Genomic DNA, 15,965 nt, shown 5'->3' on the forward strand with positions numbered 1-15,965 from the left:
GCCGTGTCCCCGTACGGCGTACGGGGTCGGGCTGAGGGGAGGACGGGGTCGGGCCGAGGGGAGGACGGGGTCGGGCCGAGGGGAGGACGGGGTCGGGCTGAGGGGCGTACGGGGTCGGGCCGAGGGGCGTACGGGGTCGGGCCGAGGGGCGGACGGGGTCGGGCCGAGGGGCGGACGGGGTCGGGCCGAGGGGAGGACGGGGTCGGTTTGATTTCTGTGGTTTTTTAATGACTTTTCCCATCAGGATTATTTCAGATGATTTAATCTGGAGAGTGTTTCCAGATTAGAGTCAGATTAACACCTGGCTGAGTTATAACGGATTAAAGGACACGTGAGCTCAGAGGTCAGTCTGGGAGCGCCAGCGTCTGACAGCAGCTCTAGAGGACACTTCAACAGACTAGACGTGTGCAAAAGTGTCCTCTAGGAGCATAAACGTGTGTTAAAGTGAACTCTAGGAGCATAAACGTGTGCTAAAGTGTCCTCTAGGAGCATAAACGTGTGCTAAAGTGTCCTCTAGGAGCATAAACGTGTGTTAAAGTGTCCTCTAGGAGCATAAACGTGTGCTAAAGTGTCCTCTAGGAGCATAAACGTGTGTTAAAGTGTCCTCTAGGAGCATAAACGTGTGCTAAAGTGTCCTCTAGGAGCATAAACGTGTGTTCAAGTGTCCTCTAGGAGCATAAACGTGTGTTAAAGTGTCCTCTAGGAGCATCAACGTGTGTTAAAGTGTCCTCTAGGAGCATCAACGTGTGTTAAAGTGTCCTCTAGGAGCATAAACGTGTGTTAAAGTGTCCTCTAGGAGCATAAACGTGTGCTAAAGTGTCCTCTAGGAGCATAAACGTGTGTTAAAGTGTCCTCTAGGAGCATAAACGTGTGCTAAAGTGTCCTCTAGGAGCATAAACGTGTGTTAAAGTGAACTCTAGGAGCATAAACGTGTGTTAAAGTGTCCTCTAGGAACATAAACGTGTGTTAAAGTGTCCTCTAGGAGCATAAACGTGTGTTAAAGTGTCCTCTAGGAGCATAAACGTGTGCTAAAGTGTCCTCTAGGAGCATAAACGTGTGCTAAAGTGTCCTCTAGGAGCCTAAACGTGTGCTAAAGTGTCCTCTAGGAGCATAAACGTGTGTTAAAGTGTCCTCTAGGAGCATAAACGTGTGCTAAACTGTCCTCTAGGAGCATAAACGTGTGTTAAAGTGTCCTCTAGGAGCATAAACGTGTGTTAAAGTGTCCTCTAGGAGCATAAACGTGTGCTAAAGTGTCCTCTAGGAGCATAAACGTGTGTTAAAGTGTCCTCTAGGAGCATAAACGTGTGCTAAAGTGTCCTCTAGGAGCATAAACGTGTGTTAAAGCGTCCTCTAGGAGCATAAACGTGTGTTAAAGTGTCCTCTAGGAGCATAAACGTGTGTTAAAGTGTCCTCTAGGAGCATAAACGTGTGTTAAAGTGTCCTCTAGGAGCATAAACGTGTGCTAAAGTGTCCTCTAGGAGCATAAACGTGTGTTAAAGCGTCCTCTAGGAGCCAAAATACACGTAGCTCCTAGAGGACACTTTGACACACGTTTTAGCATTAGTAGCTAACATTAGCAGCTAACATTAGCAGCTAACATTAGCAGGATGTGATACTTTTATACACGTGTTAAAATGGCGCCCTGGGCCGCGGTGGAGAGGAGGGGGGCTCTGGGTCTCTGCACCTTCACCCTCGTCTTCCCCAGGTTCTTAAAACTCGTTATTTTACAAAATAAGAGCAGGAAATATTCATGATATTGAGCTTTTATTTTGAAATATTAAAACTAAAAAACAGAAAAGAGGAAACTGTTTCATACAGAATAATTATTAATATTAATATTTCTGTTTGTGAACAAACTAAAAAAACTAAAACTGTTATAAAGTAGTTTTTATTAAAGTGAAACAAACTTAAAGTTTCTCTTCTTTAACATTTATATTTTTATATATTAACCTTTAATTTCCCTTTAAATGAGTTTTATTCAGATTTAAATGTTTATTATTAAAAAAACACACTTTGGTTTTTGTGTCTCAGAAAACTGAGAATTATTAATTATTTTTATTAATTATTTATAATTCATATTTATTGTTTTTTATTCTTTGAACTAAAATCACAGAAATCATCTGACTCTGATTTATTAGTTATCGTTTTTTATTATAACAGTTTAATGTTATTTATATTATAATTATATTTATATAATTATGTTTATATTATAATTATATTTATATTATAATTATATTTATATAATTATGTTTATATTATAATTATATTTATATTATAATTATATTTATATAATTATGTTTATATTATAATTATATTTATATTATAATTATATTTATATTATAATTATATTTATATGTTAATATTATAAATAATTAACATTTCTCTGTGTTTCAGAGTCAAACATTAAACTTGTTTAAAAAGTGAAAAAATGAAACAGGAAATCATAAATAAATATATTTAATAAACACTTTGAATAAAACATCTGAACCTCAGGACTCTTCAAGACCAGGACCCGGACCCGGACCCGGACCCGGACCCGGGGGCGTCCTCCGCCGGCCGCGGGGCCCGGTGAGTCGGCAGGTTGGACGGATCTTCTGCGGAGGTCAGAGCCGGGGAGGTGACGCCCTGTCCGGCCTGAGGAGGGTCCGCGGACCCGGGGGGGAGGACCGGGACCGGGGTGGACCCGGGGGGGAGGACCGGCACCGGGGTGGACCCGGGGGGGAGGACCGGGACTGGTGCGGACCCGGGGGGGAGGACAGGGACCGGGACAGACCCGGGGGGGAGGACCGGGACCGGGGTGGACCCGGGGGGGAGGACCGGGACCGGTGCGGACCCGGGGGGGAGGAGCGGGACCGGGGCAGACCCGGGGGGGAGGACCGGTGCGGACCCGGAGGTGAGGACCGGGACCGGTGCGGACCCGGGGGGGAGGACAGGGACCGGGGCAGACCCGGGGGAGAGGACCGGGACCGGGGCAGACCCGGGGGGGAGGAGCGGGACCGGGGCAGACCCGGGGGGGAGGAGCGGGACCGGGGCGGACCCGTTCCTGCAGCCGTCAGTCACATTCACATTAACATTAATAACATTATTGTTGTTTTTATCGTGTTTCCTCTGCTTCCTTCCTCCGGGTGCAGGGAGGTTCCGGTCCGTCCTGGAGGGGGACACTCCCGGGTCCGCGGTGCCGGTCCGGGGGGGTCCGGGTCCCGGGGTGGGGGTCCAGATGAGGCCGTAGTAGAGCGCGAGCGCGGCGGCCGCCAGAGACACGCAGAGCAGGTAGAGCAGCACGGTGGAGACCCGCACCCAGCGGCGCGTCGCCCTCGCCCGCAGCAGCGCCTTCTGCTCCCCGGTGTAGGTGGCGGGTCTGCCCGGGGCGCAGCTCCGCGGGGCCCGCATGGTTCCGCAGGACGAGGCTCATCTGGACCCGCAGCTGGACCCCTCAGGTGTTTATACCCGGGCCGAACCGGGTCAAGCGCGCTCAGGTAACCGGAAGCTCCGGAGTCACGCCTTCACAATAAGAGTCCCATGTTTGAGCTCACGGTGTTAATATTGTTATTAATATATTTATTATTATATAATTTATTATTACTATTATTATATGTTATAATAATTATTATTATATATTATTATAATCATGATATTTATTATTATTACCACTACTTTTTTATTATATATTATTATTTATTATTATGACTGTTATTATAGTCTTTATTATGGTTATGTATTATTTTATTTATTATTTTATTTATTATTATAATATAGTATTATTATAGTGTTGTGATTATTATGTATTATCAATATTATATTTATTATTATTATTACATTTATTTTGTATTAATTCCATAAACTTACACATTTTATTCACTTATTTATTGAATTACATATTTATTTTAATTACCTTTTTTATTCATTTTGTAAACTTCCGCATTTATTTTACTGAATTATTAATTATTAATAATTTATTCCACGTTTGTTTTCTTGTTGTTGTTGTTTTGTCTCCATATTTAATATTTAATGAATGTTTCATCAGATTTTGATCCTCAGCTGAAAAACAAACAAACAAACTTTATTAATTTCTTTATTAAATGTTTTTCATGTTTTTAACAGAAACTCTTTAAAGTGTTTTTGTCACATTCAAACTTCTGTTTCTGCACGAATCTGATTTATGATCAGAACCATAAATCATGTTTATATTTATATATGGTTCTGATCATAAATGATGGATTATATATATTATATATTTATATATTTATATATTTATATATTTATATATTTATATGTTTATATATTTATATATTTATATATTTATATATTTATATATTTATATATTTATATGTTTATATATTTATAAGCAGTGAAGCCGTGTGTTCAAACTCTCCAGAGTCAAAACTTGTTCCTGTGAAAACCTCAGAAATCTCTGTGACTGCAGACACACAGAGTCCAACACCTGTACTTATAGATTTATATTATATTTATATATATTTATATTATATTATTATTATATTATTATATTTATATAAATGTGAGGAGCTCTTTTCCAAAACGCTCTCAATCCAGTTTAACAGTTTTCAGGAAAATCACATTTTTGACCCAAACACTTGCTTCATATTCATTAATCTTTGTTTCAGGCTCAGTGTGAACGCTCCCGCTTCAGAGCGCCGCCATGTGGGATCACATGGAGCACTCGCTGGACTCTGATTGGTCGAGAGGATTAAACACAGGTTTGAAAGGAGCTGAGTTTTTATTATAAACATGAAATAAAGCGACTCAGCAGAAACTGTGATGACGCAGTGGAAAGGTTCAGTTACAGCGAAGAGAAAACTCTTTTATTTAAATGTGTCTTTGATCTGGTTTGGAAAACAGCTCTTTATGTTTATATAAATATTATATTTATAATATAAATATAATATAATATATATGTGTATGTGTGTCTCTGACCCCTGTGTGTCTGACCCCTGTGTGTCTGACCCCTGTGTGTCTGACCCCTGTGTGTCTGACCCCTGTGTGTCTGATCCCTGTGTGTCTGACCCCTGTGTGTCTGACCCCTGTGTGTCTCTGACCCCTGTGTGTCTGACCCCTGTGTGTCTGACCCCTGTGTGTCTGACCCCTGTGTCTCTGACCCCTGTGTGTCTGACCCCTGTGTCTCTGACCCCTGTGTGTCTCTGACCCCTGTGTCTCTGACCCCTGTGTGTCTCTGACCCCTGTGTGTCTGACCCCTGTGTGTGTCTGACCCCTGTGTGTCTGACCCCTGTGTGTCTGACCCCTGTGTGTCTCTGACCCCTGTGTGTCTGACCCCTGTGTGTCTGACCCCTGTGTGTCTCTGACCCCTGTGTGTCTGACCCCTGTGTGTCTGACCCCTGTGTGTCTGACCCCTGTGTGTCTCTGACCCCTGTGTGTCTCTGACCCCTGTGTGTCTCTGACCCCTGTGTCTCTGACCCCTGTGTGTCTGACCCCTGTGTGTCTGACCCCTGTGTGTCTGACCCCTGTGTGACTGACCCCTGTGTCTCTGACCCCTGTGTGTCTGACCCCTGTGTGTCTCTGACCCCTGTGTGTCTCTGACCCCTGTGTCTCTGACCCCTGTGTGTCTCTGACCCCTGTGTGTCTCTGACCCCTGTGTCTCTGACCCCTGTGTGTGTCTGACCCCTGTGTGTCTCTGACCCCTGTGTCTCTGACCCCTGTGTGTCTCTGACCCCTGTGTGTCTGACCCCTGTGTGTCTGACCCCTGTGTGTCTGACCCCTGTGTGTCTGACCCCTGTGTGTCTCTGACCCCTGTGTGTGTGTCTGAACCCTGTGTGTCTGACCCCTGTGGTGTGTGTCTCCTGCAGCTCCAGCGTCTCTTTAAGCAGCTGCTGTTTTTTCTTCGTCTGATTTTTTGATTCAAACGTTTCTGAACTTTCAGGAGCTCAAAAACAAAATGGCCGACGACTGAATCTGTTTTTTATTGGTTCATGAGTGAAGAAGTCGGAGCAAAGCATCATGGGAAATGGGGACTGTGTATGGCTTTAATGATCGCTCCACACACACACACACACACACACACACACACACACACACACACACACACACACAGAGACACACACACACACAGACACTCACACACACACACACACACACACACACGTGGGTCGGTGCAGTCAGAATTGTCCCGTGGATTTTTGTGTCCCGCCCCTCAGTGTGACGTCAGCTGCTCTCTGGTGACACCTGTCAATCAAACACCAGCTGTCAATCAATGATGACGACAGATTTAAAATACAAGTAACAAAAAAACTTAGGTGACAACAATCAAGTTAAGTTCAGACCACTAAAGGTGACCGTTAAGTTCAGACCACTAAAGGTGACCGTTAAGTTTAGACCACTAAAGGTGACCGTTAAGTTCAGACCACTAAAGGAGACCGTTAAGTCCAGACCACTAAAGGAGACCGTTAAGTTCAGACCACTAAAGGAGACCGTTAAGTTCAGACCACTAAAGGCGACCCACCTGTGCTGTGACCGTCCGGGACCGCCTCATTCATCCAGACCCTTCTTGGACCCGTCCCTGGTCTTGGCCCTGAGCTTGTTCACCTGGGACTCGGCGATGTCGGCCCTCTCCTCCGCCTCCTCCAGCTCGTGCTGCAGCTTGCGGAGTTTGGCCATGTTGCCGTTGGCCGCCTCCTCCGCCTCCTCGGCCGCACGTTTGTAGGCCTTCACCTTCATCTGCAGCTTGTCCACCAGGTCCTGGAGGCGGGCCATGTTCTTGCGGTCTTCCTCGGTCTGGTAGGTGAGCTCCTTGATGCGGCGCTCATACTTGCGAACCCCCTTGACGGACTCGGTTCCCCTCCTCTGCTCCGCCTCCAGCTCGTTCTCCAGCTCTTTGATGCGAGCCTCCAGCTTCTGGAGCTGCTTCTTGCCGCCCTTCATGGCGATCTGCTCGGCCTCGTCCAGGCGGTGCTGCAGGTCCTTGATGGTCTGCTCCATGTTCTTCTTCATGCGCTCCAGGTGGGCGCTGGTGTCCTGCTCCTTCTTCAGCTCCTCGGCCATCATGGCTGCATCGGTGATGGCCTTCTTCGCCTTCTCCTCGGCGTTGCGGTTCTCCTGTATGGCCTCTTCCGTTTCGTTCTGCAGGTGCATGAGGTCGGCCTCGTGCTTCTTCTTCTGGTTGATCAGGCTCGTGTTCTGGGAGTGCAGGAGCTGCATGCGCTCCGTAGCGTCGGTGAGCTCCTGCTCCGCCAGTTTGCGACTTCTCTCCGTCTGCTCAAGCGCAGCCCTCAGCTCCTCCAGCTCGGCCTGGATCAGGTTGTTCCTGCGCTCCATGAGGGCGATGTTCTCCCTCAGGTCGTCGTTGGCGTGCTGTGCGTCGTCCAGCTGCAGCTGAGAGTCCTTCAGGAACGCTTGGAGGCTCTTGAGCTGCTTCTGGGCATCGGCGGCCTGCCGGTTGGCCTGGCTGAGCTGGATCTCCATCTCGTTGAGGTCGCCTTCCATCTTCTTCTTGACTCTCAGGGCCTCGTTGCGGCTCCTGGTCTCAGATTCCAGAGAGGACTGAAGCGACTCGAGCATGCGTTGGTAGTTCCTCTTCGCCTGCTCCATCTCCTCGTCTTTGTCGGCGACCTTGCGCTCCATGTCGGCCTTCACTTGGTTGAACTCCAGCTGCGCTCGCAGGATCTTGCTTTCTTCGTGCTCCAGGGAGCCTTCGGCCTCCTCCAGGGCCGACTGGAGCTCACCCTTTTCTTGCTCCAGCTGCTTCCGGATCTTCTCCAGTTCATGAGCGCTCCTGCCTCCCTCCCCCAGCTGGTCGCTGAGGTCAGAGATTTCCTCTTGGAGGTTCTTGTTCTCTCTCTTCATCGTCTCGAGCTGATCCAGCGACTCCTCGTAGGCGTTCTTCAGTTTGAAGAGTTCAGTGCTCAGAGACCGAGCCTCCTTCTGAGAGGCCTCCAGCTCACACTGCGACTCCTCAAACTTCTGCTTCCACTCTGCCATGACTTTGTCAAAGGCCCTTTGCTTCTTGTCCAGGACGGCAGACGCTGCATTGGATCTCTCAAGGTCCAGCATCAGGTCTTCAATCTCATTCTGGAGGCGGTGCTTGGTCTTCTCCAGGGACGAGCACTTTGCGTTGACGGCCTCGATGGCCTCCTCGGCCTCCTGCAGCCTCTGAACCAGCTTCTTCTTTGCTTCCTCCAGTTCCTCCGTTCTCTGGATCCCATCGGTTTCGTACTTTGTCCTCCACGCTGAGACCTCAGTGTTGGATTTAGACAGGGCTCTCTGCAGCTCCGCCTTCGCCTCCTGCTCCTCTTCAAACTGCTCTCGGAGGAGGTCGCAGTCGTGACGGGCAGACTGCACAGCGTGGGCGAGGGCGTTCTTTGCCTTGACTTCTTCCTCCAGTTGTCTGCGTAGATCTTCCACCTGCTGGTTGTACGAGCTCTTCCCTCGGGTCAGCTGTGAGATCAGACACTCCTTTTCCTCCAGCTGGCGTCCGAACTCTCCGTTCTCCGTGAGCAGCTTTGCCCTCTGCGTGGTCAGGTCGTTGATGCTGCGCTGGGATTCCTCATATTTACTCTTGTACTCGTTCATGTTGTCTTCCATTGTACGGCACATCTTTTCCATGTTGGACTTGGCCTTCACCACACTCTCCATGTTTGAGGAGAAGTCGTCCAGCTCCAGCTTCAGTTCACTCTTTTCCTTCTCCAGCTTCTGCTTCACGCGCTGCAGGTTATCGATCTGCTCTCCCAGCTCGGCGACGCTGTCGGCGTGTTTCTTCCTCAGGGAGGCGGCGGTGGCCTCGTGTTGGAGGGTGGATTCCTCCAGCTCCCTACGCAGCTTCTGAAATTCAGCATCTCGCTTCTTATTCATCTCCACCTGTGCTGATGTGGCTCCGCCCGCCTCCTCCAGGCGCTCGCTGATGTCCTCCAGCTCGCGGGAGAGATCGGAGCGCTGCTTCTCCACTTTGGCCCGGGCCGCACGCTCGGCGTCCAGCTCCTCCTCCAGCTCCTCAATCCTCGCCTGGTTCTCCTTCAGCTTCTTCTGGAGCTGAACCGAAGCAACCTGCTCGTCTTCTAGTCTCGAATTCGTTTGGACAATCTCAAAATCTTTCTTTTTAAGCTTCTCCTCCAGCTGCTGCTTGTCATTTTCCAGGTCCATCAAACTCTCCTGAGTCAGTTTCAAGTCTCCCTCGAACTTCCTCTTCGAGCGCTCGAGGTCCATCCGGACTTTCTTTTCTTGCTCCAGCGAACCCTCCAGGTCGTCCACCTGTTGCTCCAGCTTCACTTTGGCTTTGGTCAGGCTGTTGACCTTGTCTTCTTCACTCTGAAGGTCATCCAGTGTCTGCTGGTGAGCCTCCTGCAGTGCCTTCTTCTCTTTGGTCAGCTTCATGATGTTGTCGTCCTGGGAAGCCATCTCCTCCGTCAGATTCTTCACCTTGTTCTCTGTCGCGTGTTTCTCTTTCTCGACCTTCGCCAGAGTCAGCTCCAGATCATCTATGTCCTTCTTTAGTTCAGAGCATTCATCTTCAAGCTTCCTCTTCTTCGCTGTGAGATCTGCGTTCAGCTCCTCCTCGTCCTCCAGTCTTTCCGTCATCTCCTTCAGCTTGGCCTCCAGTTGGATCTTGCTCTTTATGAGCTGCTCGCAGCGCTCCTCTGCGTCTGTCAGTGTGTCCTGTTCAGACTGGATCTGCAGCGTCAGATCGTTCTTCTCCTGGAGAAAAGTGACGATCTTCTCCTCCAGCTCCTTCCGCCTGGCTTCTGATTTCTCCAGAGCTTCTTTGAGCTTGTTGAATTCGTCCTTCATGTTGGCCATCTCTTTCTCCGACTCCGCGCTCTTCAGCAGCGGCTTGATCTTGAAAAAGAGTTTCATCCAGGGCCAGTTCTTCACGCCCAGGAAGGAGCGGAGGTTCCACTGGATGACCATCAGGGCATCTCTGCGTTCCACAAGCTTGGCAAACTGCGCCCTCATCAGGATCGCCCGGGCATTCGCCTGGATCCTCGTGATGATCCGAGAGAGTTGCTCATCTCGCATCTCCTCCAGTGTTCCCAGAAGACCGGCTTTGAAGAAGACCTTGGTGTGGCCGAACTTGTACTGGGTGTGGTCGATGTCCAGTGACCCCAGCAGCTTTTCTGCACTCTTCTTGCAGTCAATGAACTGCCCCTCAGGGATCGCAGAAGCGTTCAGAATCCTGTAGCGTTGTTTGAAGTCCCCGTAGAGGACCCTGTTTGGGAAACCCTTCCTGCAGATTCGGATGCCTTCCAGGACACCGTTGCAGCGTAGCTGGTGCATCACCAGGCAGTTGTCCATGGCCCCTGGAGTTTTCTTCTCATTAGGAATCAGACAGCGGACAAAGTGGGGGTGTGTGGTCTTCAGGTTGTTCATCAGCTTGTTGAGGTTTTCCCTGTGAAGTGCAGACACGGTCTGGAACGAGGAGCCTTTCTTTTTGGCTCCCTTGCCGCCTGCTTTGTCACCTCCATCTCCTGAGTAGCTTGAAAACAGAGTGCTGAGGAGCTTAAGAGAGGATTTCTGGTAAAGACCGACCACAGTTTCATTCAGGGGGTCTTTGTTTTTGACCAGCCAGTTCCCGATGTTGTAGTCCACCGTGCCAGCGTAGTGCACCAGGGCAAAATGAGCCTCTGCTTTCCCCTTTGCAGCCCGCGGCTTCTCAAACATCTTGTTCTTGCCCAGGTGATTGTCATAGAGCTTGGACTTGAAGGTCTGGTCACTGGCTTTGGGGAACATGCACTCCTCCTCCAGAATCGACAGGATCCCGAGCGGCTTCTCGATGAGGTCAATACAAGCCTGTAAGTCCATCCCAAAGTCAATGAACTCCCAATCGATTCCTTCTTTTTTGTACTCTTCCTGCTCCAGAACAAACATGTGGTGGTTGAAAAACTGTTGCAGCTTCTCGTTGGTGTAATTGATGCACAGCTGCTCAAAGGTGTTGAAGTCAAAGATCTCAAACCCAGCGATGTCCAGAACTCCTATGAAGTACTGACGGTGCTGCTTCGTGTCCAGGGATTGGTTGATTCTCACCACCATCCAGTTGAACATCTTCTCATACACTGACTTGGCCAGAGCCCCGAGGGAGTAGTAGACCTGGTCCACACTTTGACCTTTGGTGACGTACTCGTTCCCCACCTTGACTCTTGGGTGGCACAGCCCTTTGATGAGGTCAGCAGAGTTCAGCCCCATCAGGTACGCCGTTTTGTCAGCAGCCTCCGTGCCGTCCGGCTCCGCCTGCTCCTCACGCTGTTTCTGTTTGAACCTCATGTTGCCGTAGTGCATGATGGCGCCCGTCAGTTTGTAGACGCCCATCTTCTCCTCCGGAGTGAAGCCGAGCACGTCGAAGGCGCTGTCGGTGGCCATCAGCTCCTCGGAGTCGTTGATGGAGGCGACTGTCACCTCTCCTTGGGAGATGTAGGAGTAGTCGTAGGGGTTGTTGGTGATCAGGAGCATATCCAGGAGCTCGGGCTTCTGGTTGGACAGGATCTGGTAGAAGATGTGGTAGTTCCTCTCAGCCTTGAGCTGGAAGGTGCAGCGGGACTTCTCCAGCAGGTACGTCTCGATGTCGGCAGACGACAGCTTTCCGCTTGTACCGAAATGAATCCGGATGAATTTTCCAAAACGAGACGAGTTGTCATTCCTCAAAGTTTTGGCGTTGCCGAAGGCCTCCAGCGCGGGGTTGGCCTGGATGATTTGATCCTCCAGGGTCCCTTTACTGGCGTCTCTTTTGCTCCCTCCGACCGCAGCGATGCTGGCAAAGTACTGGATGACTCTCTTGGTGTTCACGGTCTTCCCAGCGCCGGATTCTCCGGTGATGAGGACGGACTGGTTCTCCCTGTCGGTCAGCATGTACTGGTACGCGTTATCAGAGATGGAGAAGATGTGAGGGGGGGCTTCAGTCCTCTTCTTCCCTCTGTACGCTGCCACCACCTCGGAGTCGTAGACAGGAAGCCACTTGTAGGGGTTGACGGTGACGCAGAAGAGCCCGGAGTAGGTGTAGATCATCCAGGCGGCGTAACGCTCTTTGAGGTTAAACAGCACCGCGGGCTCGTGCAGGAACGTGAACATCGCCATGTCTTCGATCTTATCGAACTTCGGCGGGTTCTGGGGGTGCACGTCCACCTCCTTCACGGTGGCCGTGGTTCCGTCCTCCTTCTTGACGGTCACCATCCCCCCGTCTTTGCTCTGGATCTGCCCCTTCATGTATTCGACCTTATCGTCCACGACAAAGCACTCGGTCTTGATGTCGAAGGCTCGGGTCTGGGCCTCCAGGCGCTCCCTGTCCGACTTCCTCAGGAAAGGAGCCGCCTTCCCGAACTCGGCCATCAGAGCGTCACCCATGGTTGAGAGGTGGAGGTTCAGCGACGGATCGATCCAAGAGGTCTTTGCTCCCGTGAGGCTGACGCAGGACTGCTCTCCCTCAGCAGCAGCGCACCTTTATAAAGGCGCCCCGCGACCAAATTAGGAGATAACCGCTAAAACAAAGGATGACACTAAATTTGTCCCGGGACGTGGAGACACGGCGAGGGCAGCTCCAGGACCTTTGGCTGTTAGAGTCCATTTTAGGAGACGGAGCGTTGCACGGCTTATCTGCCGGCTGATAGGACGTCCTGACACCTGCTCTCCATTTAGACTCCTCTGCTGCTGCTCATCCTCAGAGTAAGAACGTCTTTATTCCTCTGCCTGAACACGTCTTTCTCATAAAGAGCACGAGTCTTTGTGTCTTTGTGTCTTTGTGTCTTTGTGTCTTTGTGTTTCTGTAAACTGTGAAAGTGTTTTTCTTTAAAGCGTCAGAGAAACAAACGTGTGTCAGACGTTAAGATGAGAGCGTCTCCTGACGGACCAGACGTTTCCTCTTCATCTCCTCGGCTCAGAAAACAGAAACCACAGAATTTTATTTATGTTTCAGATGTAAAATTTAAAAAATCAAACAAAGGGAAATAAATAATTCACTTAATTAGTGAATTATTTAATTTATGAAAGAGGAGTTTGAAATAATGTGTTTCATGTTTACGTCAATAATGAAAGATTTAATAACTTTTCATAAACGTGTGTTAAAGTGTCCTCTAGCAGCATAAACGTGTGCTAAAGTGTCCTCTAGCAGCATAAACGTGTGTTAAAGTGTCCTCTAGGAGCATAAACGTGTGTTAAAGTGTCCTCTAGGAGCATAAACGTGTGTTAAAGTGTCCTCTAGCAGCATAAACGTGTGTTAAAGTGTCCTCTAGGAGCATAAACCTGTGTTAAAGTGTCCTCTAGGAGCATAAACGTGTGTTAAAGTGTCCTCTAGCAGCATAAACGTGTGCTAAAGTGTCCTCTAGGAGCATAAACGTGTGTTAAAGTGTCCTCTAGGAGCATAAACGTGTGCTAAAGTGTCCTCTAGGAGCATAAACGTGTGCTAAAGTGTCCTCTAGCAGCATAAACGTGTGCTAAAGTGTCCTCTAGGAGCATAAACGTGTGTTAAAGTGTCCTCTAGCAGCATAAACGTGTGCTAAAGTGTCCTCTAGGAGCATAAACGTGTGCTAAAGTGTCCTCTAGCAGCATAAACGTGTGCTAAAGTGTCCTCTAGGAGCATAAACGTGTGTTAAAGTGTCCTCTAGCAGCATAAAAGTGTGCTAAAGTGTCCTCTAGGAGCATAAACGTGTGCTAAAGTGTCCTCTAGGAGCATAAACGTGTGCTAAAGTGTCCTCTAGGAACATAAACGTGTGCTAAAGTGTCCTCTAGGAGCATAAACCTGTGTTAAAGTGTCCTCTAGGAGCATAAACGTGTGTTAAAGTGTCCTCTAGGAGCATAAACGTGTGTTAAAGTGTCCTCTAGGAGCATAAACGTGTGCTAAAGTGTCCTCTAGGAGCATAAACGTGTGTTAAAGTGTCCTCTAGGAGCATAAACGTGTGTTAAAGTGTCCTCTAGGAGCATAAACGTGTGTTAAAGTGTCCTCTAGGAGCATAAACGTGTGTTAAAGTGTCCTCTAGGAGCATAAACGTGTGTTAAAGGCTCCTCTAGGAGCATAAACGTGTGTTAAAGTGTCCTCTAGGAGCATAAACGTGTGTTAAAGTGTCCTCTAGGAGCATAAACGTGTGCTTAAGTGTCCTAGGAGCATAAACGTGTGCTAAAGTGTCCTCTAGGAGCATAAACGTGTGCTAAAGTGTCCTCTAGGAGCATAAACGTGTGCTAAAGTGTCCTCTAGGAGCATAAACGTGTGCTAAAGTGTCCTCTAGGAGCATAAACGTGTGCTAAAGTGTCCTCTAGGAGCATAAACGTGTGTTAAAGTGTCCTCTAGGAGCATAAACGTGTGTTAAAGTGTCCTCTAGGAGCATAAACGTGTGCTAAAGTGTCCTCTAGGAGCATAAACGTGCGTTAAAGTGTCCTCTAGGAGCATAAACGTGCGCTAAAGTGTCCTCTAGGAGCATAAACGTGTGCTAAAGTGTCCTCTAGGAGCATAAACGTGTGTTAAAGTCTCTAGGAGCCTTAACGTGTGTTAAAGTGTCCTCTAGGAGCATAAACGTGTGTTAAAGTGTCCTCTAGGAGCATAAACGTGTGTTAAAGTGTCCTCTAGGAGCATAAACGTGTGTTAAAGTGTCCTCTAGGAGCATAAACGTGTGCTAAAGTGTCCTCTAGGAGCATAAACGTGTGTTAAAGTGTCCTCTAGGAGCATAAACGTGTGTTAAAGTGTCCTCTAGGAGCATAAACGTGTGCTAAAGTGTCCTCTAGGAGCATAAACGTGTGCTAAAGTGTCCTCTAGGAGCATAAACGTGTGTTAAAGTGTCCTCTAGGAGCATAAACGTGTGTTAAAGTGTCCTCTAGGAGCATAAACGTGTGCTAAAGTGTCCTCTAGGAGCATAAACGTGTGTTAAAGTGTCCTCTAGGAGCATAAGCGTGTGTTAAAGTGTCCTCTAGGAGCCTAAACGTGTGCTAAAGTGTCCTCTAGGAGCATAAACGTGTGCTAAAGTGTCCTCTAGGAGCATAAACGTGTGTGCTATTAGCTGCTACTGTTAGCTAGCTGCTAATGTTAGCTATTGTTAGCTAGCTGCTAATGTTAGCTACTGCTACCTAGCTGACATAGCAACATCCTGTCTCAGGTGGATAAGGTTGTACTTTATAAGCTAGCGTTAGCGTCTTGCTAATGTTGTTATTGTTGTTCTGCAACAAAACCCTTTTTGTTTGTTTGTGTTCTGAGAAACACGATGTTTGTTTAAAGTAACAACGTTGTTGTTGTTGTTCCCACGTGACTTTATTGACAAACATGAAGATTAAAAAAACGCCCTGAGATCAAAACACAAATATTTACATTTTTAACTACGACCCAAAAAAACACGATTCATAAATATGTTCAACACGACTGTTTACAAACACCTGAGCGTGTTTGTTTACAAACACCTGAGCGTCTGTTTGTTTACAAACACCAGAGCGTTTGTTTACAAACACCAGAGCGTCTGTTTGTTTACAAACATCTGAGCGTCTGTTTGTTTACAAACACCAGAGCGACTGTTTGTTTACAAACACCAGAGCGTTTGTTTACAAACACCAGAGCGTCTGTTTGTTTACAAACACCTGAGTAGCTGTTTGTTTACAAACGCCCGAGCGGCTGTTTGTTTACAAACACCCGAGCGTCTGTTTGTTTACAAACACCCGAGCGTCTGTTTGTTTACAAACACCTGAGCGGCTGTTTGTTTACAAACGCCCGAGCAGCTGTTTGTAAACAAACACCTGAGCGTCTGTTTGTTTACAAACACCTGAGCGGCTGTTTGATCAAATAACGTAATTCATAAAAGTCCACTTCATGGTTGTCATGGCAACAACGGTGGTGATGATGTCACGTGTCAGGCGATGATGTCACAGGTCAGGTGATGATGCCACAGGTCAGGTGATGATGTCACAGGTCAGGTGATGATGTCACACAGGTTTGGTGATGATATCACAGGTTAGATGATGATGTCACAGGTCAGGTGATGATGTCACAGGTCAGGTGATGATGTCACAGGTCAGGTGATGATGTCACAGGTCCGGTGATGATG

At 48.3% G+C, this 15,965-nt stretch overlaps 2 protein-coding genes across 3 annotated transcripts in view; both read right to left on the minus strand.

Moving 5' to 3' along the window:
• Positions 1-6,498: 6,498 nt before the first annotated feature.
• On the minus strand, positions 6,499-12,294 carry myh6 (myosin, heavy chain 6, cardiac muscle, alpha; the record flags this gene model as incomplete). Its single annotated transcript, XM_083934320.1, has 1 exon — positions 6,499-12,294. The coding sequence occupies one exon, from the start codon at positions 12,292-12,294 to the stop codon at positions 6,499-6,501; it is 5,796 nt and encodes a 1,931-aa protein (XP_083790446.1).
• Positions 12,295-15,168: 2,874 nt separating this feature from the next.
• LOC310961471 (kunitz-type protease inhibitor 1-like) overlaps positions 15,169-15,965 on the minus strand; it is an 8,015-nt gene continuing 7,218 nt past the window's right edge. The window contains exons 10-11 of one of the 2 annotated variants that reach the window (XR_014593632.1): positions 15,658-15,965; positions 15,169-15,605 (exon numbers count right to left, since the gene is read on the minus strand). The exon at positions 15,658-15,965 is cut by the window's right edge and continues 295 nt beyond it. The gene's annotated coding sequence lies outside the window, so the exon portion shown is untranslated. The other variant, XM_083933545.1, reaches the window with a different exon arrangement.

This window comes from Echiichthys vipera (assembly GCF_963691815.1).
Source record: "Echiichthys vipera genome assembly, chromosome: 19".
NCBI classification, from domain to species: domain Eukaryota; kingdom Metazoa; phylum Chordata; class Actinopteri; order Perciformes; family Trachinidae; genus Echiichthys; species Echiichthys vipera.